This window comes from Hipposideros armiger, unplaced genomic scaffold, assembly GCF_001890085.2.
Source record: "Hipposideros armiger isolate ML-2016 unplaced genomic scaffold, ASM189008v1 scaffold_421, whole genome shotgun sequence".
NCBI classification, from domain to species: Eukaryota; Metazoa; Chordata; class Mammalia; order Chiroptera; family Hipposideridae; genus Hipposideros; species Hipposideros armiger.
The window spans coordinates 1302728-1325719 of NW_017731771.1; the positions used below are offsets into that span (position 1 = coordinate 1302728).

Below are 22992 nucleotides of genomic sequence, written 5' to 3' on the forward strand. Positions count from 1 at the left end.
CTCTTTGTGCTTTCTGATCAATTATTCTATAAACTTAAAACTGCTCTAAAAAAAAGTCTACTAGAAAGAAAAATTATGTTATTGTGTCCATATGTCTCTCATTTTCTGTGTACACATATTGAGTGCTAAGGAAGGTTTACCTATGGAAATGCAAAACTGATACAACAATTTTATTTGGGGTTATTTGTGTTTTCATGTATAACTTGTGTCATTTGAACAGCTAGATTATTGCTTCCCCACCACCACCCTGCTGGCCACAGATGTTGGTTACCCTTTTATGTTAATGCTGGCTCCATTTTGTAGTATCTGTTCTATTTCACATCTGTGAAAGAGATAGTTGTGTGTAACTTTACTTCTCTTGGCAGCTTGATTTTAAAGGTACGCTTCCGGAGGAGTATTAAACTCTCTAACCTCCCACATCCCAAGTCTTTTCTGGTGTAGTAAAAAAGAAATTCAAACACTCCGAATAGTAGAAACAGTAAAATAAGCATCATATACACATATTACATACATTTCATGATTCTTAACCTGTTGCCATATTTGCTTTCCCTAATTGTTTTGCTTAATTTTAAAAAAAGTAAATTACAGGGCCCGCTGAGTGGCTCAGTTGGTTAAGAGCTCGCTCAAGAGTGTGAGCTCTGAGCAACACCGGTTCAAGTCCCAGCCAAGCTGAGCTGCCGCTGAGCAGCCAACAGGTGGCAGGATGGCTCAGCTAAAAAAAACAAAACCAAAAAAAAGTAAATTACAAACACGATTTCATAACTGTAAACATATTAGTATGTATCTTTAAAAAAGAACAATTTCCAACAACGTCCAAATATTATCGCACTTTCCAAGGTAATGATTAATTTTCCTAAATATTTTTTTAATATCTAGTTCATATTCATGTTTCCCCAATTGTTGTCTCTTGAAGCTGTTGCTTTTCACACCAGGATCCGATCGAGAACCACGTTTTGCAATGTGTTATTAGGTCCTAAAAGTTAAAGTCTAACCCCAAACCTCTGCAGATATTGGAAAGTTTTCCAGGATCAGGTCCAATTGTCACGTCCTCCAACTGGCTAAAGAAGCGGAAACGCTTCAAAAACTACTTCCTACGACCTCAATGTTTCACGGGAAATGTAGTCTTTAAAGTGTGGGCTTATCGCGCAGCCTTCTGAGAACCGGTCTTCGGCCCTCGCTCTGCGCATGGGCACAGCCGTAACTCCGCCTCTTGTCCACTTTCTCCGGCCTAAGAAAGACGCTGTCTCCGTGTCGCTGGATCTGTGCGGAAGTAGAGGCTGCGGACCCGGGGTGAGAGCGCTGGGCCCCAACGGGTCAAGAAGGCTTGCGTCACGACAGTGAGAATCCCGGGGACCTCCAGAAGGGGCCCTCCCCTCTCCCGACCCTGTGTGCGCGCGGGGTCGCCCTTGGCGGAGCCGGCGGCGCAGGTGGGGCCGCGTCCTGGTCAGGAGAAGGTGCTCCGTGCGGCCCGGTGCGGGGGCTGCAGGCGGCGGGAGGGGAATGCACCTTTGTGATGTTCACGGTAAACTTGAGGCTACTAATAGTAGTTCGCACAGTTATTCTGAGAATTAGATAAGGTGTCATCTGCAAAACATTTTGTCAAATGCTTGTAGTCACTCTGTACGCTGCTATGAAAAGACGCGTTGTTCCCTTTCTTTATTTCATTTAACCCTCACAACAATCCTGCTTGTCGATATAAACATGCCATTTTCCAAAGTGAAAGGACGATCCTGGCGTGGAATGAAATACCCCAAGGGCACAAGCTGGTAGGTGAAGAGGTAGGACACAAATACAGATTTTACTCCCCATCTCTCGCTCTTCCTAATGTCCTCCCTGCTCCAAACCCAGAGTTGCAACCCTTGGATCACTTAGCAGAGTAGCCTGTCCTCAAATTCCCGGAGAGATGATTGCGAAGTACCGGTAAATGCGGACAGAAGCTTAACGGCTTGGTAAACATATCCTGGGAAGTGTGGGGTTTCTCCAGAGACTCTGGGTCAGACTGTGATTCCCTTCCACCTTCCTGCACTGTCCAGGCTGTCTCCATCCGCAAAGGCCCAGTCTGACAAACTAATGCAGTGCTGGCCGGTAGGAAGGTAATGCAAATATAATATAAAAATATAATTAAAATGTTCAGTAGCAACAGTAAAAAGAAAAGGAGGTGAAGCTAATTTTGCTGGTGCATTTAATTCACTACGTTCAAAATACTATTTTGACTCGTGGCAGCAGCCACCCTTCCGATGGAGCAGCTGCATGCAGGGAATGGGTATAGTGCTGGATAGTCCATTTCTCGTGAAGTCCAAAGGGTCAGGTTTAGAGTGTTACATGAAGGTTTCAGTTGAAGTGAATTTGTTTCTCAGTCTCAGGTCCCAGCCCTTCTGGCGCAAAGTAACTTAACTCAGGAAAGAGGGAGGAGCCCCAGGAACAACTGCCACTTGGGGGAACAGCTCTTCTGACAGACTCCTCACCAGAGCTTTAGAGTAGAGGCAGAAGTGTCTAGAAGGAGCAGGTCCCGATTTGCTCCATCAGAAGCAGTTCTTGATCCTGGGATAGCCTGAGTCAGACTCGGGAAATGTCATTACACCCAGAAGCCATCACAGACTGTGTGACGGTAGATACTGTGGACCAACTTGCAGAAGGTGGTATGTGAGATTGAGAGGGATGGGTGACTGTCAGGCTGCACAGGAAAAGGCACTTGACTGGATGGCTGGTGAGGACTGATGTCCAGGGAAGGTGTAAGCAGCCAGAGCTGAAGAAACCCTAAACAGCACCTTGTTTCCTTTGTTCTGCCCTCACCCTTTCCAGATTCTAAGCTGCTTTCACACCATCTCCATCACCTCATGTGGTATCTAGAGTTACACTTGTGCTCCCTGTTTTCTGGACATGGAGTTAACAGAATGAGAGTAGAAGAAAGGTTTTCTGTATTGGACACATACGAAAGCCCATAAATATTAGACCTAGAAATGAATGATTGTTGTAGAGTCACCCCGGGCAGAACCCAGCAAGCAGCACAGGGCTGTTTACTCTCACAGGTAAGTTCCATAAACATCTTGTTCAAAGATTTTTTTTAGAAACTGCAACCAACTGATAACAAAAAGTTAAACAATATGCTCTTGCGTAAAGAATCCCATCTATTTCAGTTTTCTGGGGAAACTCGAACTCACGGTATAAAGACAATAAGAACTTGATGAACAATCCAGCCAGAGTTGTGTTTTGACATTAGTTTTAATGAAGGTAGGGGGACCTCTGGTGGACCTGAATTTGTTTAACCAATCCTCTGTTTTACTTACATATTCAATTTTTTGTTTGTCTGTTTTGTCCGAAGGGGACATATATTGTGAATTCCTTGACAAAACCAGTTGACCTCACTTGGTGAAAATGCAAGGTGAAGCCCACATACTTATGCACATGATCAGGTGGTGCTACCTCTGTGTGCTTCTTCCTGTTCCTTCTCAAGAATGTCAGAGGGACGTGGTCCCACAGGGAGGCTTTTTCTCCAGTTGGTGTTATGAGATTTGTAGGCAGGTGAATATAGGAGTCGTAAGCAAGAGTTTGTTTCTCATGACCTCATTTCTGTTTCTTCCTCCCCAGTGGAACCTTCACAGTTGTTTACCTTATTCCAGGAGCAGCAGAAAATGAACATAGCTCAGGTGAGTTCAGTTGTCAATACCATTTATTTTACAGTGGAAATTATAAAGGCTTAAGTGTCTCTATGTTAACATGGAAAAAAGATATAGAGATGGATCAGATGCAGTCAAAGAATTTGTAGAAGTAGCAGAGCAAAGGTGGCATGTGGAGATATGCAGATTCTGTGATCCTACAAATTTACTAAATTGGAGCTCCAAATTTACTTTTTGAGATTTTTTTTTATGTCAGTGTCAGAAAATACGTTTTTAAAGACTGTCATTGGTGAGAAGATAAAGCCAACTGTTTCCTTATAGAATGTAAAGACAATTGAAGATAAAAAATATTTTTTGTTGATTTCAAGTAGGTAATTTAGTTAACAGCTTTCCAACAGTAACCCTATAATAAATTTGTTCTGCAATAAAAATAGGAAACAATGCTAAATATATACTCAGTCAGTACTGTTTTTCAGAAACTCCAGCATGGGTTGAATTAAGACATTTTTCTGATGAAGCAACTGAATATCCTTGAAATTACCCTGGGTAAATATTTCGAGTATCTATGATATTCAGGTTGCTCAGCACATGGTTTAAAATTCTATTCTGTTTCACATATTTTAGCACTTCCCACTCATACTTCAAACCTTTCATGATGCCTTGGTTTTTCTCCCCACTTGCTTGTGATCTTGTGATTAGAGACTTGATTATAATCAAATCCATTGGGGCTTCTGTAATCCTTTCCTTACTTGACTCTTCTGTGTCACTTGCTCTTGCCTCTACTTCTCACTCTTTTCTTTCTGGAAAGTGTCTCTGTTAGTGTCTGTGACACCCTCCACTGGCTTTGCCCCTGCTGCCAACTTCATGGATCGTCTTCTCTCCCTTGTCCTTTCACACGGTTCACCTCCAGTTTTTATCCTTGGAACTTTAGTCTTCTCTGTTGTCCTGTAAGGACTTCATCCTCTTTCTTTTTTTTTTTTAAAGATTTTATTGGGGAATTGGGGTAGGGGTACAGACGAGTTGCTGTCCTTTTGTTCTTCAGTCTAGTTGTGGAGGACGTTGCTTCACTGGCCCATGTTGGTATTGTGATCATTGCACTCTTCCTGGCTGAGGCAGATAGGTCTCCGGCCATTGGACGGCTGCTCACAGCGGCTCACGGCAGCTCACGCTACCTCACGCTGGCTGCTGGCCACTCACGGTAGCTTACGGCAGCTCACTGCAGCCCCACTGCAGCCTATGCCATTGCCGGCGACTCATGCAGCCCAGCTCCAGGTCGAGCTATTGTTCACCATCTTAGCTGTAGTGTTACTGGCCCATGTGGGATCCAAACTGGCAGCCCTGCTGCTCAGAACTCGCATCCCAAGCCAACTCTTAACCACTGAGCCACTCGGCTGGCCCATCCTCTCTCATTTTTTTAAAACAGCTTTATTGAGATTTAGTTCATGTACCATGCCATTCACCCATTTAAAGTGTAAAATTCAGTGATTTTTAAAAGTGTACTCACAAATATGTGCAAACATCACCATAGTCAATGTAGAGCATTTTCATCGCCTTTAAAAGCAACTCTGTAAACTTAACTGTACTGTCCCATCATCTTATTTCCCCCTCCCAAGCCTCAAGCAACAACTAATCTACTTTCTGACTCCATAGATTACTTTCTATGTTACTTCATGTAGGTCAGTTTTGCTTTTGACACATTCTGTTTTTGTTTATTTTTAATTTCAAAAGGTTTTAATTTTCACATTTTTGCTGGGTATAGAATTCTTGGTTGAGAATTCTTGCTCTGGAGCAGTTGAAGTCTCTTTCAGCACTTTTTTTTTTTTTTTTTAAATTGGGAAACTGTGTTTTTTCGTGGAACAATGTGTTTTTTCCAGGACCCATCAGCTCCAAGTCAAGTTGTCATCCTTCAGTCTTAGTTGTGGAGGGCCCAGCTCAGCTCCAAGTCCAGTTGCCGATTGCGGGGGAGTGCAGCCCACCATCCCATGTGGGAATGCAACCAACAACCTTGTTTTTAAGGGAACGTGCTCTAACCAACTGAGCCATCTGGTTGCCCACTGGCAGCTCAGCTTCAGATCAGCTCAAGTCAGTGTCTTCAGTCTAGTTGCAGAGGGTGCAGCTTATTGGCCCATGTGGGAATCAAACTAACAACCCTGTTGCTCAGAGCGTGTACTCTAACAAACTGAGCCACCGGTCCGCACCTCTTTCAGCACTTTGAATAGGTCATCTCACTGCCTCTTGTCCTCCATGGTTTGTGATTAGTCATCAGCTGTTAGTGCTGTTACACATGATGAGTCACTATTTCTTGCTGCTTTTAAGATTGTCTGTTTGTCTTTTTGACAGATTGATTATCTTTTTCCAGGTATGGCTCTATTCACGTTTATTGTACTAGAAGTTTGCTGAGTTCCTTGGATGTGTAGGTTAATGTTTTTCATCAAATTTGGAGACTTTATTTTTTTAAATATTCTTTCAATCTGTTTCTCTTCTCTGTCTGGGACTCTCATTATGCATGTATTTGTAAACTTGATGCTATCCCATAGTTATTTTTTATCATTGTTTTTTCTTTCTGTTTCCCACACTGCATCATTTTAATTGACATATTGTACAATTTGGTATTCTTTCACCTGCTCAAATCTGCTGTGGAACTCCTCTAGTGAAAGTTTTGTTTCAGTTATAGTACTTTTCAATCATTGAGTCTCTATTTGGTTCCTTTTTATAATGCATATCTCTTTATTGATACACTTTTATTTAGTGAAATACTGTTCTTATACTTGCCTTTACTCCTTAAATATTCTTTCCTGGACTTCTTTCACCATATTTAAAACAGGTGATTTAAAGTCGATGCCTAGTAAGTCCAACATTTGCTCCCTCAGGAGCAATTTCTATTGATAACCCTTTTTCCTGCATGTGGGTCATACTTTCTTGTTTTTTCTTCTTGCTTAGCAGTTTTTATTGTTGTTGTTGATAATTGGACATTTCAAATAAAATAATGTGGCAACTTTAAAAATCAGAATTTCTACTTTCCACAGGGGTCATTCTTGAAATATATTTGTTTAGTGATGTTTCTGAACTAATTGCATAGAGCCTTTATTTGTTGTTCTGATCTGTATCAGTTGAAGGTCTCTTCAGAAGTTTCCTTCAGTGCCTGGAATCAGTAAGTCTCCCAGTCTTTGCTGTGTGCGTGTCAGGGCATTCCTTCAATGGTCAGTCAGGCGGTTTACAAGCCTGCAGTAGCCTTCACTGCCTTCTTATGCCAAAGTTCATGGAAAGGTGACAGCTTAGGGCCTTCTCACATGTTTCCTGAGCATGGTCTCAGCCCTGGGTATATGCACAGCTCTATGCATGTATGTAGACTTGTAGATTCTCAGAGATATGTCAGAGCGTTTCAAAATCTTAGCTAACATCCCATTCCCCAGCATTTCCTTTTAAGCTTCTTGATTACGCCATTATTTGCCCCTGCTGTTATCCAGCACCTGAGGTAGCCACTAAGTTAAACAAATGCCTTTAAATATTTTGGATCCTGAGGAGAAGGCTTTTCACACATACTGTGTGAAGCTCAAGCTATACACATGCAAGTTAGCTCAAATAACGACATCCTTGTAAGTAGGATCTTTCAGAGAACCACAAACAGGCAGATGGTGCCACTTTTCTGAGAATGAGGCTTTGATGGAACGTGAACCCAGTTCTGCCCCTTCTGTAGTTGCCAGCCTGCTGGCTGCAGACGGTTGGTTGTCAAACTACTGCAGAGTTTCAGAGAAAGAGTGGTGGAAACAGGGTAAATTAAAGGATACAGTATCACTGTTTTTACTGTAATTCGGTCATTTTTCTTACATATTTCTACTGATTGCCTTTGTTCTATGGTTTTTTCCAGTTTTTGGTTGGTTTTTTTTTCATTTCTGTAGAAGAAATTTCTGTGATCCCTAATTCAACATTTTCACCTCCATCACTTATTAGCTTAATTTATTTTAATCCAGTTTATTTTTATTAAGCCAGATATTAAAGAGAAGGCAAAAACTAGAAAAAAATAACAGTCCTTTTCTCACTAATATTTTAGTTTTGGAAAATATAGTTAAATTTCCTTTATTTTTTTAGATAAAAATGAATTTAATGAGATGTATTCCTGTTATTTTGTTCATTTGTTTTAGCTCCCCACTACTAGCACTGAACTTAACAGAGAGGAGGTATTTGCTCCATGATACTGAAGACATGAATGAACATTGGATACCTAACACTGGAAAAAAAACTTGTCCTCTTATCACTTAATCTACTTTCTATTTTTTTTTTTCGTTGTGATAAGAACACTTGACATGAGATCTATTCTCTTACAAATTTTTACATGTCCAATTCAGTATTGTTAACTAGCAGTGCAATGTTTTACAGCATTTTGCTAGAAATTAATATTTTACTCAAATGAAACTTCATATCCATTGAACAGCAAATCCCCAGTTCTCCCATCTCCCAGCACCTTTGAAGTCTATTGTTGTGGAAACTTTCCCTTTCTCAGTTTCCAAGACTCTGCCCTCTCATGGTTCTGTTATCAACTTTTGGAAAAGTTCTTCTCTGGCTTTGTGACCTATACATTTTCCGCCCGCCTCTTTAATATCCATGGTCCCTCCAGTGCTGTTTTTGGTACTTTGCTTTCCTCAATCCCAGTGTACTCAAGTTGCTGTCTGATCGCCTCTGATACCTTTAGTTGCCACCCAATTTGCTCATAACTCCTTAATGCTTGTCTTCATCCTGGACCTCCCCTCTGTACACACATTCTACAACCACGTGTGTACTACTTTAAGGGACAGTTCCAGCTTCATGTACCATAGACATTTGGTAGCAACATGACCAGATCTGTCTCACTAAATTCTACCACAGGTTTTTTCCTTTTGTGTCCCCAGTATCAGTATTTGACCACAGCATTCAAGGAACTGCTCATGTTGCTCCTTGGGTAGCTGTCTAAGAAAGTAGTTATCACATTGGGTGCTGCTCCTGCACTGTGATTCCACCCCTACCCTTATATCCACTGCTATTATTCAGTGTACACAGTTGTCTTATACAGGTCTCTCTGATTCCAACTCCTTCATAAGTTGTGCTTTGCTCTTCATAAGCTCTAGAGTTACATATCGTTCTACATTCATTTACACAGAAGTTCCATTGTGTATGTTATCTCCACAGCTTCCATGTGTCTCTGTCTTGGCTCCCATCATTTCTGGCATTGTTGTCCACATCCTAGAATTCTCTAGGACAGTCCCTTGGGATGTAGAAGAGGAATTGTAGGAAGTCTCTTTTATACCAAAATTTTTTTGTCTTAAAAATCTACAATTCATAAATATGTATAAATTAAGTATGGTACATTAAAACCTTTTTATCTAATTGAGTAACTCCAAAGTTCAAGAGAAATTAGGTCACAAATAGACATCCTTTATATGTATTTGTTTTAGAGTCTTAAGCGTAAGCAGGAAAATAGTAGTTCCCAAAGATATTTGCTCTGTCACCGAATTCTGAACTTTTGAACAAAATGTGTTATCACAGGGATCCATATCATTCAAAGACGTGACTGTGGAGTTCAGCCAGGAGGAGTGGCAGCACCTGGGCTCTGCTCAGAGGGCCCTCTACAGAGATGTGATGCTGGAGAACTATAGCCACCTGGTCTCCGTGGGTGAGCAGACCTTACCACCTGATTCCCTCTGCAATACAATTCCTTTTTATTAAATTATCAAAGCACAAGCACCTACTATAGAGATTAGTGTTATTCAGGCCTTTGATTAAGAGGCCTAGGTAATTGAAACCTTTAGAGAAACAGAAACAATGTTTGTGTCATTCAGTACATTCCCATTGAAAGCAGCAAATGGGCACTTTCATTTTGCTGTTGCTACATGTTTCTCCACAGTCAGAAACTAGCAAGCCCATGGATCTGGTCTACATATACCCTCAATTGTTATGTTCACAGGGTATTGCATTACCAAACCCCAGGTGATCTTCAAGTTGGAGCGAGGGGAAGAGCCCTGGTCCTTAGAGGAAGAATTCCTAAACCAGAGGTACCCAGGTGAGTGAGCATGGACAGAAGGAATCTCCAGGGGTAGTTAGACCTGAGGGAAATACTGCTGAAAGTTGTTTCTCTCTTTTTTTTTTTTTTAGCTGAGCCATCCAGCTACGTGTTGGCAGCTCAGCTCGGGCCAGGAATCGAACCGCTATTGCTCAGAGCTCAAACTCTTGAGCGAGCTCTTAATCAACTGAGCCACTCGGCTGGCCCTAAGTTGTTTCTCTTTTTAAACAGCTTTATTGAGATGTAATTCACATATCACACAATTCACCCATTTAAGGTATATAGTTCACTGGCTTTTAATATATTCATAGATCTATGTAAACATCACTACAGTCAGTTTTCTTCACCTCAGAGAGAAACCCCATTTAGCTGTCACCTCCCTATGTCCTGTCCCATCCAGCCCTAGCAGCCGTTGATCTTTCTGTCTCTATAGAGTTGGCTATTCTGGGCAGTTCATATAAGTGAGATTACACATTATGTGTTTTTTTTGTGATTGGTGTTTTTTACTTTGTGTTACAAGGTTCATATTATAAGACGTATTTGTGTTTCATTCTTTTAATTGCAAGATAATATTTCATTGTCTGGATATACCACATGTGTTTGTCCATTCATCGGTCATGGGCATTTAGGATTCCGTCTTTTGGCTATTATTGAGTAATGCTGATATCATTATTTACAAGTTTTTGCATGGACATATGCTTTTGTTTCCTTTGAGTTCATAGCTAGGAGTGGAATTGCTGGGTTTTATGGTAACTCTGGAACTGCCAGACTGTTTTCCTGAGCTGTAGCATTTTACATTCCTGATGTATGTATATGAGGGTTCTGATTTCTCCACATCTTCACCAGCACTTATTATCTGACGTTTTGATTGTAGCCATGCTAGTGGATGTGAAGAGCAATATCACTGAGGTTTTGATTTCTGTATTAGTCAGCTGGGCTGGCATAACACAGTACAATAGCCTGGGTGGCTTAAATAACAGATATTTATTTCTCACAGTTCTGGAGGCTGAAAGTCCAAGATCAAGGGACCAGCATGGTTGATATCTGGTGAGGCCTCTCGCCCTGGCTCACCATGTCCTCAGATGGCCTTTCCTCTGTGCATACATGGAGAGAGAAAGAGCTCTGATGTCTCTTCCTATTTTTATAAGGCACCGGTTCTATAGAATTAGGGCCCCACCTTTCTCACCTCATTGAACCTTCATTACATCCCTACCGGTCTTACCTCCAAGTACTTACATTGGGGGTTAGGGCTTCAAAATAAGAGTTTGCGGAAGACACAGTTTAGTACATAACTATTTTCCTGATCACTGATGATGTCAAGCATCGTTTCATGTGCTTATTGACCTTTGTCTAAACTAATAAAACAATTGAAGGAGTTTCAAAAGTTATAGTTTCAATATAATTCCTCAAGCAAAAAGTAAAATCACCTTAAATAAGTGTTCTCACTGAAACTTTTTGCTGTGAGTCCATTTAAACAGGGTAACAAAGATTGACATAAGTTAGATCAAATGTATTACCCAGTCACTAAATATAAATAATTGGTTCATACTTTTTGGGTAAATGGATATCCCCAAATAAGTACCTTAGAAAGATTGTAATGAATGGTAACATTACTAAATCAATAAAAATAAAATTTTTTAGGATTTAGTGTTCTGTTATAATTTACATTTGAATTGCGGCAATATATTCATTAACTTAAAACAGCGGTTCTAAACCTTCCTAATGCCGCGACCCCTTAATACAGTTCCTCATGTTGTGGTGACCCCCAACCATAAAATTATTTTCGTTGCTACTTTATAACTAATTTTGCTACTGTTACGAATCGTACTGTAAATATCTTTTTGTTTTCTGATGGTCTTAGGCGACCCCTGTGAAAGGGTTGTTCAACGCCCAAAGGGGTCGCAACCCACAGGTTGAGAACCGCTGACTTAAAAGAAGGTCCTCTAGTGCAATAGCGCAGGTTAATGTCAAACTGTAAGTATTTTAAAGACTGCACTAAACCATATGATATCAACAATCATAAAACACAAAGTCATGGCTTTGTAAGAACTTAAAGTTCGTTTGAATTAGGAGATCCTAATAGACAGTAAGTCTTCTGTTAACATTGTCAATAGGTTCTTCAAAACTAAGTTTAAACGAAATGACCTGTAATGAAACCACCTGTATCATAGAGTAATGGATATAAATAATAGTTAAGTTCCTACAGCAAAAATATTACCAAACGTCTACATAAAGATCTGAAACACTTTTAACATTAAACATTTATGTGAATGAGAGCTATACATAGATTTAAGAAACATTAATCATTACTTTCCAACCCGCTTATGCCAGCTCAGTATGGCAGGTGGCAGGAGCCCATCCCAGCAGCTCAGGGCTGAAGGTGGGAACCCATCGTGGACAGGACGCCATTGCATTGTAGGGTGCATCACACACACCACACTCCGTCAGACTGGGGGCAGTGTAGACACGCCACTTCATGAAACATGCACATCTTGGGGTGTGAGAGGAAACCAGTGTACCTGGAGAAACCCCACACAGACATGCGGAGAATGTGCCAACTCGTCATGGAAAGTGGCCCTGGCTGGGAAATGATTTTTTGTTGTCATCAACATTGCCGCAAAACGATTTTTAATGAAAGGAAGTTATTTGAGGACCTGCTCTACCTCTTCTGATGAAATAAGAAATACTATGAATATTAAATAAGTATTCCTATAGAGGATATAAATGATATTTGTATTAAAGTGAAACATAATTGTATATGTGTATGCTGAAATCAAAGGATAAGCCTTTCAAATTCCCATAGAATAACACATTTTTAAAAATATAGTTTTAGTCTAAAAAGAATACAGTAAATCCAACTAATTGGAATCACTACAAATAATATTCTCCCAGCATAGTTTGATAAACCTAGTAATTAATGATAAAATGAGTAAACAAAAAACTTACAATATGGAAGCATAAAAAATTATACCTTTTAAACAATGTGTAACGAAATCCCAAAATTGCATGACATTTATAAAATAAGAATAAACATGCATATTAGAAACCTTAGAATATAGCTAAATTACTGAATAGAGGTAAATTTTTAGTATTTTACTTATATTAATAAGTAAAAACAATAACAAAAGAATACTAATGAAAGCAGAAGAATTTTAAAGTGAAAGTAAACTGGAAAACAAATTATAGAATTTTCTTAGTGTAAAAAACAGTAAAATGGGTAAAACTTTAGCTAACGCTAACAAAGACAAAAGAAAAGAAGTACTTTTATATAAAAAATTCAAGTGGGGATAGATTTGTAAGATTTAATTCAATAGCAAACTAAATCCCATTCATAAAATAGAGTGAACTTGCTCTACCAGATTTCAAGGATTTATGTAAAGCTCTGAGTAGTTAAGTAGTGTGCAGCTGGAGGTGGATATTTTAATAAATTAATGAAACAGGAAAGAAAGCTCAAGAAAAACATGCTTTATAGACAATTGGTCTTTGACACATGACACTATCCCTACAGAACAGTGAGGTAACTTTATGGATCAGAACCAAAAAATTGGATTCAGGTGGCTTAATGAACTGATTTTCAAAACAAAACTAGAAATATATGATAATAAGGAAAACATGTTCATGAGTGTGCTTAGGTAAGGAATTAATAAGACATAAAAAGGCTTAACCAGGGGAAAGATGGAGTAAATATATCCTCTCCTACTTTACCCACTAAGTTAAGTTAAATATGTACTTGGACATATACTACATCTATACATATCTGTGTGTGTGTGTGTGTGTGTGTGTGTGTGTGTGTGTGTGTGCCATATATGTATATGGTAAGATTCTAAGAGATGGAAAGAGTGATGATGACCTAGGGACGTTGGCACCTGATGAAACACTGGGTACAGGTAGGAGGCTTTTGGGGGCCTGATTTCTCACCCTTGCCCAGTGTTAAGTGGCATCTTTCTTCTCCAACGTCCAGGGTGTCAACAGAGGTTTAGTGGGGAACCTGGACTTCTCTCCCGACTTGGCAGTGGTGAAACTGTACCCCACTTCTGTAGGCATGGTTTCAGAGGAGGCTGGCTAAAACTGAACATCAATTTTGATAAAGTCCAATTCTTTAATTTTCTCTAAGGGCCATCCATGGTTTTGTTGTCCCATCTAGAAACATCAGAACTCAAAGGAATACAGATTATGCCCATGTTTTTTTTCTAGAAATTTTTTAATTTCATATTTTATACTTTGTGATCTATTTGGCTTTAATTTTTATAGAAAGTATGAGGTGTATGTCAAGTTTAAATTTTTTAAGAGGGAGTGCAGTTATTCTAGCACCATATGTTGGAAAGATGATCATTTTTCCATTGAACAACATTTGCAAAATTTTAGAAAACAGGTGGGTATGTTTGCATATTTTTGCATATGTATGTATTTTACATAATTCTTTATGTCTAAAATTGTATATTTCTATGACATCTCTAGTTATTTTATTCATCTGCATATCCTTATGCCAATAGCACATTAACTATATTACACTAGCTTATTAATAATTCTTGAAATCAGGTAACGTGAGTCCACCAACTTTCTTCTGTATCAATGTTAAAATAAGCTTTTTTTTTTTTCTTTTTTAGATTTTATTGGGGAAGGGGAACTGTGTTGGGGAATTGAGGAGGGGGAACAGCCAATTGTTGTCCTTCAAGCTTAGTTGTGGAGGGCGTAGCTAGCTCAGCTCCCAAAGTCCAGTCATCATCCAGCCGCCCGTCGGCAGCTCATGGCCACCCAGCTCAAGGTGCCAGGTTCAATCTTAGTTGTGGGTGGGTGTAGCCCACCATCCCATGTGGGAGTCGAACAGGTAACCTTATTGTTAGAAGCACGTGCTTTCACCAGCTGAGCCATCCTGACACCTGTTGACAGCTCAGCGGCAGCTCAGCCTCAGGTGCAGCTCACCCGAGGCTGGGAATTGAACCGGCGACCCTGTTGCTCAGAGCTCGTGCTCTTAACCAACTGAACCACTCAGCCAGCCCTAAAATGAGCTTCTTGATATTTACAAAAAAGCATGCTGGCCTTTCAGCTAGGATTGCATTGAATCTATAGATCAAATTGAAGAGAATTGACATCTTAATGTATGGTCTTTCAATCCCAAAATAACATATACCTCTCCATTTATTTAGGATTTCTTACGTTATGGTTTGTTTCATCCGTAGGTTTCAGTATAGAGATACCTAGTGTTTGTGTGTGTGTGCGTTTGCGTGGGGGTGCATGTTGTGCGCTATGGTAAATGATGTTCATCTGACTTCAAATTCCAGTTGATCATATTTGTATATTATTGGCTTCTATATATTGGCTTTGTAGTTTGTTTGCCTTTGCTGAAAACGCTTATTAAGGAGATTTTCAAAAGATAAAATATCTTTTTGTGATTTTTCTGTGTAAACTTACTCTGTATCTTTCATTTTTATTCTTACCATATTTCGTTGGTTGGAACTTCCACTACACTCTTAAGTAGAAGTGCTGAGAGTGAACACTCTTGTCTTTTTTTCCCAATCTTAGGGTTAAGGCATTCAGTCTAGACTTTTTGTAAATTCCTTTTATTAGGTTAATGAATGGATTTTGAATTTAGTAAAATAAATTAAATAATTTATATGATTGTGTGATTTTAATTTTTTAGACTATTTATATGATGGATTACATGGAATAACTTTTGAAGTTGGAACAGTTTGCATTCTTTTGATGAATCCCACTTGATTCTGATTTATTATTTATATTTATTGCTGTGTTCTTGTAGCTACTGTTTTTCAATGTTTTTACTTTTATATCATAAGGGATATTGTATTGGTCTGTAGGTTTTTTGTTTTTTCTTGAATTGTGTGTGTTTTGTTTTGCTCTGAGGATAATACAGGCCTTATAAAATGATTTAGGATATATGCCCACATCTTGTATGTTCTCAAACAGATGATGTAAAATTGATATTATTTCTTCTATAAATGTTTGGTAGAATTCACTAGTTAACACTATGTAGTCCTGGACCTGCTTTTTGAACTACATGTTTTTTACCACATATTCAATTTCTTAAATAGATCTACATGAGTTACTTTGGTCGTTTTTTGTTTTTAGGAAATGTGTCCATTTCGTGTAAATTTGCAAATTTATGGGCATAGAGTTTCTCTTAATATTCTTTATTATCACAGTAATAACTGTTGTTTCAGTAGTTATATCCCCTGTTGCTTTTGTTTCTGATATTGATCACGTGTTTTCTCATTTTTCTCTGTTGGTTTTATCTTTTTTTTTTTAATCTTTTCAAAGAAGCTTTAGCTTGATTGATTTTTTTCTTCATTTTCAGTTTCATTGTATTCTCTAATCTTTATTATTTTCTTCCTTTCGCATTATTTAGATTTACCTTCTCTTTGTATAGTTTCTTAAAGTGGAAGCTTAAGTAACTAGTTGGAGGTCTTTTTTTTTTCTAATGTGAAAATTTTAAGCTATAAATTGACCTGAGTACTATTTTAGCTGCATGCCACAAATTTCTATGTTTCATTTACTTCAAAATATCTTAATGTTCTGTGAGACATCCTCTTTGATGCATGGTTGAAAGGAACTGTATTAATTTAAAATTCTTTTGTATTTTTCCAGTTTGTGTTACTAATAACTTTGTGTGTAATTTCTCTATAGCTTGAGATCATACTTTATATGATTCCTCTTCTTTATAATTGTAAAGATTCGTCTTACAGCCCAGAATGTGGTCTGTCTTGATGAACACTTCATGTGCATTTGAGAATAATGTGAATTCAGCTCCTTTTTAATGTATTGTGCCTTTAGGTTTTGAGAACATGGTTTTTACAAGTGCTACTTCATCTCTTCTAGCTGTAATATTGGGCCTATTGTATCGTTCTATCTCTTTTCTTTTTACTGTGCTTGTTTATTTTCCTTCTTTTTTTCTCCTACATGCTATGAGTTGACCAGAAGTGCCCTAAATGAACAGATTTGTTGCTGTTACACATGCAGATTTCATAGAGTAGATAGGAATATATTTCCAGGAATTTTGGCAGTGACTGCTGTTACCATCTCCCAGAATGTCTTATGAATGGAAATTTCTCAGGATTCTTCATTATCTTTCCGATGAGTTCTTGGTTTGGCTCAAGGAAAATTTGCAAGTATGTACAAATCCTTATATATGTGCGTTACAACCACAGAGAAGAATGTTTCTTTTTTGTGTGTGTGTAGGGGCGGGAGGTTGGCTTGAGTATGGCAGAAATTGTCAAAAAGATTTTCTGTTCTGTTAGAACACCTTTTTCTCAGATCTTCGGTTAGAAGTAACAGAATTTTCTTAGCTCTGTTTTGTCTCTGCCTATTGCTGGCTTTGGATTGCAAGCTTCTCCAGCACTTTAGCACCCCATATAAGATATATGGGAAGCAGAAAGAAAATTGGAATTCTCTTCCATGTCATTTCTTAAGTCCAAGAGTCCACCTTCTTTTCATTTTGTAGCATATTCATTTGTTTGTTATGTTTTCCCCCTAGGGATTTCCAGTTGTAAGAGGGAGGACCTCAGAAGAATGGGGCTGCTCCATCTTGGGTAGCACTGGATAACACCTGTTTTTTTTTTCTTTTAAATTAATTAAAACACGGATGGGGAGAGAGCAAGAGAGCGAGCGCGAGCGCCTGACTGTCTTTCTGTCTATGTGCATGAATTATTAATTTTGGAAACATGACCTGAAACTATACAATACATGACGTAACATATGGCTGTAAGCTCCTCTCAATAAGAAATGTAAGATTCATACAATGTTTTCAATTTTTGTCATTTTAGGATACTACCAAGTTGATGTCCACATTGAGGGGAACCAGGAAAAACAAATGAACCCTCCATGGCAATTAATAATCACTGATAACAAAACACTGAGTAAAGAAGGGCAAAAAGTTTTAGGGAAACAAATTAATCTGGCTGTAACTCCAGATTTTTCAGAAAAAATGCCCTGTAAATGTGACTTTTGTAGAATGAGTTTGCCACTTGTTTCTGAATTAATTGTTAGTGATAGAAACTGTTCAAGAAAGAAGACTGACTACATGAATGTATGTGAAAAGTTGCAGCTTGATATTAAACATGAACAAATTCATGCTGGAGAGCAGTCTTTCAAATATAATAAAAATGTGCAACCTCTCAGTCATAAGAAAAGTCATCAGAAATTTCAAACTCTGGAGCAGTGTTTTGAATATAATGAACTTGGAGAAGTTTTACATGATGAGACTGTTGTCCCTGTCACAGCTCAGAGCTGTCTAACAGGAGAGGAACCCTGTCAGGATGATGAATTTCGGAAAAATTGTGATAAAGCAACTGTATTTAACATGAGAGCTGGTACAAGAGAGAAATGCTTTGATATCAATGAATATGGGAGATCTTGTGACAAAACCACCATTGTGGGATACAGTATAGTTCACAGGGCTATGACAAACTATGAATGTAATGAAAATGAAAATAACTTCAACAGGAATTCACCCAACACTCAACCTCAGCAAACTGTCACAAGACACGGTGCTTTTGAAAGCAGTAAATGTGAAGAAAACTTAAGCCAGAGCTCAGCCCATCTAGTACATCAGAAGACACAAACTGGAGATAAGTTCTGTGTTTTTGATGGACGTACAAATGCTTTCTGCCAGGAATTAGACCTTACAATACATCAGCGAACTCAGACAGAAGAGAAATTCTATGAGTGTGGTAAATATGGGGAATGCTTGTATCAAAACTCACTTCTCAGTGTACATAAGGAAAGTGACACAGGAGAGAAGTCATTTGAAAGTAATGAATGCAGGAAATCCTTTAATGAGAAAGCATACATCATTCAGCATGAGAGGACCCACTCAGGGGAGAAAACGTATGAATGTGAGGAAAGCAGGAAATCCTTTTGTTCCAATTCACACACTATTCATTATCCTGCTACTCATATGGGGGTCAGTCACTGTGAATGTAATGAATGTAGGAAAACTTCCTGTCAGACGTCAAATCTCAGTGAACATCTGACAGTTCACACAAAGAAGAAACCTTATGATAACAATGGATGTGAGAAGTCTTACAAGAAACCTGCCCTCTTTGAACATCAGAGAATACACAAAGAGATGAAGCGCTATCAAAGTAATAAATCTGGAAAATCATTCTTCAAGATGGAACAGCTCAAAGAACATCAGAGAATTCACACAGAAGAGAAAATCTATGAATGTAATGAATGTGGGAAAACTTTCTCCAAGACGTCACATCTTGGAGCACATCAGAGAATTCATACAGGGGAGAAACGCTATGCATGTAATGAATGTGGGAAAACTTTCTCTCACAAGACACACCTCAGTGCACATCAGAGAATTCATACAGGGGAGAAACCCTATGAATGTACTGAATGTGGGAAAACTTTCTCCCAGAGGACACACTTGTGTACACATCAGAGAATTCACACAGGAGAAAAACCCTATGGATGTAATGAATGTGGGAAAACTTTTTCCCAGAAGACACACCTCAGTACACATCAGAGAATTCATACAGGTGAAATACCCTATGCATGTAGTGAATGTGGGAAAACCTTCTCCCAGAAATCATACCTCAGTGGACATGAGAGAATTCACAAAGGGGAAAAACCTTATGAATGTCATGAATGTGGGAAAACCTTTGTCTATAAAGCAGCCCTTATAGTCCATCAAAGAACTCACACAGGCGAGAAACCCTATGGATGTAATGAATGTGGGAAATCTTTCTCCCAGAAGTCATATGTCAGTGCACATCAGAGAATACATACAGGGGAGAAACCCTATGTATGTAGTATGTGTGGGAAAGCTTTTGCCCATAATTCAACTCTGAGAGTACACCAGAGAATTCACACAGGTGTAAAATCCTATCAATGTAATGAATGTGGGAAAACTTTCTCCCAAAAATCACACCTATGTGCACATCAGAGAATTCACCCAGGGGAGAAACCTTATGGATATAACGAGTGTGGGAAGACTTTCTACAAGACATCAAACCTTAGAGCACATCTGAGGACACGCACAGGGGAGAAACCCTATGAGTGTAGTATATGTGGGAAATTTTTTGCCCGTAATTCAAACCTCAGAGTACATCAGAGAATTCACACAGGAGCAAAACCCTATGAATGTAATGAATGTGGGAAAACTTTCTCCCAAAGGACACACCTGTGTGCACATCAGAGAATTCACACAGGAGAGAAACCCTATGGATGTAATGAATGTGGGAAAGCTTTTGCTCAAAATTCAACTCTTAGAGTACACCAGAGAATTCATACAGGGGAGAAACCCTATGAATGTAATGAATGTGGGAAAACTTTTGTTCGTAAGACAGCTCTTAGAGTACATCACAACAGAATGCACACCAAAGAGAAAAAATAATAAATCTGGGATATCTTAAAGAAACTCATATAACACAGTGGAGAAACTCTTGCCATATAGACTGGCAAATTATTTAAATATTTTTTTTGTGCTAGGCACATAGCTTGTCTAAATTTCCCAGCCCAAGGTGGGTCTAGTCATGGAATATGATGCTATTACATTTAAGCTAAATCTGGCCTTAAAAAGTCACCTTATATTGTTTGTATCTGTGTTATACTGGAATCGAGAAATTTCCATGGCAGACTTGGGTGCTGCTTTAAAAAGCTAGAGTCTGAATAATTGGGTGAAACAGAATTCCCCACTAACTGATATTCACCAGTTTTTTGTGTTTTAAGCAAGACTTAGGTTTTATGCTGTTGAGCTCTTAACAGATTTCAGTCTGTTGGTTAAATGCATATAGTATAGGTACCTCTTTTAGAATGGGATGAAGTGCTATAAATATAATAGAAGACCTATCAGGATTCAGCCTATCATTATACATCAGAGACTTTACATGAGGAAGAAAATGTCTGTCAATGTCCTGAATAATCAGAAGACCATTAAAAATCAGAAAAATCTCGAGGAAAAACACAAAAGCCTTTACCCCCAAGTGAATTTTACTAAACATGAAATAATTAACAGGCTAAAAACTTGTGTTTTGATAACTGTAATTTTCGAACATATATTGAGTTTGCATCAGATAATTTTTCTCTGAGGAAATGTATCAGTTTCAGAATTGAAGATAAATTCTTCACCTAGAACTGATGTACCAAAACTTGTGATTTATATGTAATATTAAGTTTGTAGAAAATATTTACCTATGCATAAACACTATGGAATGTGAAGTTTTAAAGATGGAAGAATAACATCAACTCTGTGTACAACACCAATAAATGTTTGTGTCTAGTCTCTGAGCTATGTGGTGCATCTGTATGAGGATGTAACAGATTTCATTACTGCTTCTAGTAGGAGGCAGTAGCCAAACCTGCTCTGGACCTGTTCACTTTCCTTTTCTGAATGACAGTCTATGTGCTGCTTTTGTTGACTTCCCTCAACTTGATGCTGTTAGACTTTAGCCTGCCTGCTGTGTCTGAATATCGGTCTGGCTCTTGTTTTTCTAGGACCTTATCGACCCATAAGATTTCTCAAGAATTCTTGTGTGTGTGCATGTGTGTAGTGGATAGTGATTCTTACATATTCATGGCCTTCATTTTATGCCAGCTAGTGGTTCATTTTGTGGTGAGTAATTAAAAAGCAAGTCTTTGGGGGAGGGGAGTTTATCACTTTGTGAGTGATGTAAATATCACATTGTTTTCTACACTTGAAACTAATAAAATGAATAAAACAGCAAGTTGTCTTCTTAGCTTTCTTGTATGCATGTAGCCTTTTTGCATCCCCACCATGCTTGCTCACACTGCAGCATTGCAAACCAGTTAATTTCTACCCTTCTTGGATAGCAGGTTTTAAAATTAGAATAAAATCAGGGCTACGTTCATGTCACAAGCACCACATTAGTATTGAAAGACACATTTTGGGGAAACTAATAGAGTCTTAACCAAGAAAATGTTTCTTCAGTCTGTTTCAGGCTACATGGTTAGGCAACACATAGAAGTAACTGAAATTCTTTTTTAAAACCTGGACCAATAAAAACTCTCAACCTGGACATGTTGTTTTCTGCAAGTATGATCTGATAAATTCAGAACGTGGAAAATACTCAGGTCAGTTGATTCCCTGAGTAGGTTTTCTACTCCCCATCTTGTGTTGATAAGGTGTGAATCAGGGGTTGGCAAACTTTGAGATGGAAAAGCCACCAGAGGTCAACAAACTGGCTCGTGAGCCACATGCAGCTTTTTGGGTACATACATGTGGCTCTGAAGTAAATTGAAAATAAAACTATCATAGTTTCATTTATCAAATTTTTAAAGGCTATTATTCACATAATGGTGATTATCTAAAAATATATTTATGGCTTTCAAATAATTTAAATTGTGAGGGACAGGATTGGCTCTTCCAGGGGTTGGCAAACTTTTAAGACAATGTACCCAGTGAGCCACATGTGGCTCGTGAGCCGCAGTTTGCCAACCCCTGGTGTGAGGGAAAATGATGGTATAACTTTAGCACTAAGTGGAGAACAGGTATTTCTTTGACACTGGCTTATCAGCACTTAACTTAGTGGCATCCCTGCCAAAGGAAAGAGCCAGGAGTGAGAGCCACTTTTGGATGAAGGCTGTATCATGTGATCTCCAGGGCTAGTGCACCATAGACTGCATCAGCACTCCTTTTTTCCGGAGAATCCCAGCAGCTAAGAAAATTGGATTGCCTCTCAGTCTCTTCAAATCTTGATACAACGTAGGCTTATTGCACAACCAAAAGGGAAATGAAAGTCAAAAGACATCTCTTTCTATGTGCTTGATTTTTCAGAAAGCTGTTGATTTACAGAAAACTAAAGGACATGATCTAACCTACAGTAACTTAAAACTTTTTAAATTCCGTTCAGTTTAGAATAGTTGTAGATTTAAAGAAAAGTTACCACAGTGATTTCCTATATATTCCTCACACAGTCCCATTAACATTTTTATTGCACTGGTACATTTGTCATAACATTGATACATTATTAACTAAACACTTTCAGTTTTACTGTTCTAGTGTTTTTGTTTTCTGATTTTTTTTTAAGCAAAAGAAATTTATTTTTTCACAGTTCTGGAGACTAGCAATATAAGATTCAAGTGCCTTCAGGGTTGCTTTCTGGTGAGGCCTCTCTCCTTGGCTTATGCATGGCTGTCTTTTCACTGTCTTCACATGGCCACTGTACAGCCCTATTGGATCAGGACCCCACCCTTATGAGCTCATTTAACCTTTACTACTGTAAAGTCCCTGTCTTTAAATATAGTCACATCAGGGGATGTTGCTTTAATTTATGAATTTTGGGAGGATCCAATCAGTCTGGAACAGTGGCTTTAAACAACAGAATTTATTTTCTCAACATTCTGCAGGCTAGAAGTTGG

At 38.6% G+C, this 22992-nt stretch overlaps 1 protein-coding gene across 7 annotated transcripts; it reads left to right on the forward strand.

Annotated features, from left to right (window-relative positions):
• Positions 1-1203: 1203 nt before the first annotated feature.
• LOC109394387 (zinc finger protein 658-like) lies at positions 1204-20901 on the forward strand. Of its 7 annotated transcripts, XM_019664406.1 has the most exons (6): positions 1244-1290; positions 2803-3029; positions 3589-3647; positions 9138-9264; positions 9556-9651; positions 17430-20901. In XM_019664406.1, exons 3-6 carry the CDS (start codon positions 3633-3635, stop codon positions 20006-20008), a joined length of 2817 nt encoding a protein of 938 aa, XP_019519951.1. In that variant the 5' UTR covers positions 1244-1290; positions 2803-3029; positions 3589-3632; the 3' UTR covers positions 20009-20901. The 7 variants fall into 7 exon arrangements, with proteins under 7 accessions (XP_019519948.1, XP_019519947.1, XP_019519951.1 ...); XM_019664403.1 differs by lacking the exon at positions 2803-3029 and having other exon boundaries at positions 1204-1290; XM_019664402.1 differs by lacking the exon at positions 2803-3029 and having other exon boundaries at positions 1219-1427.
• The last annotated feature ends 2091 nt before the right edge of the window (positions 20902-22992 follow it).

What these genes read in the sequence shown, in the direction of transcription:
- LOC109394387 (XM_019664400.1), top strand. Translation starts at nt 1,501, where the DNA reads ATGCACCTTTGTGATGTTCACG. An exon ending in TAGCCACCTGGTCTCCGTGG is followed by an intron (nt 9,265 to 9,555) that starts GTGAGCAGACCT and finishes TTATGTTCACAG; the next exon opens with GGTATTGCATTACCAAACCC. An exon ending in CCTAAACCAGAGGTACCCAG is followed by an intron (nt 9,652 to 17,429) that starts GTGAGTGAGCAT and finishes TTGTCATTTTAG; the next exon opens with GATACTACCAAGTTGATGTC.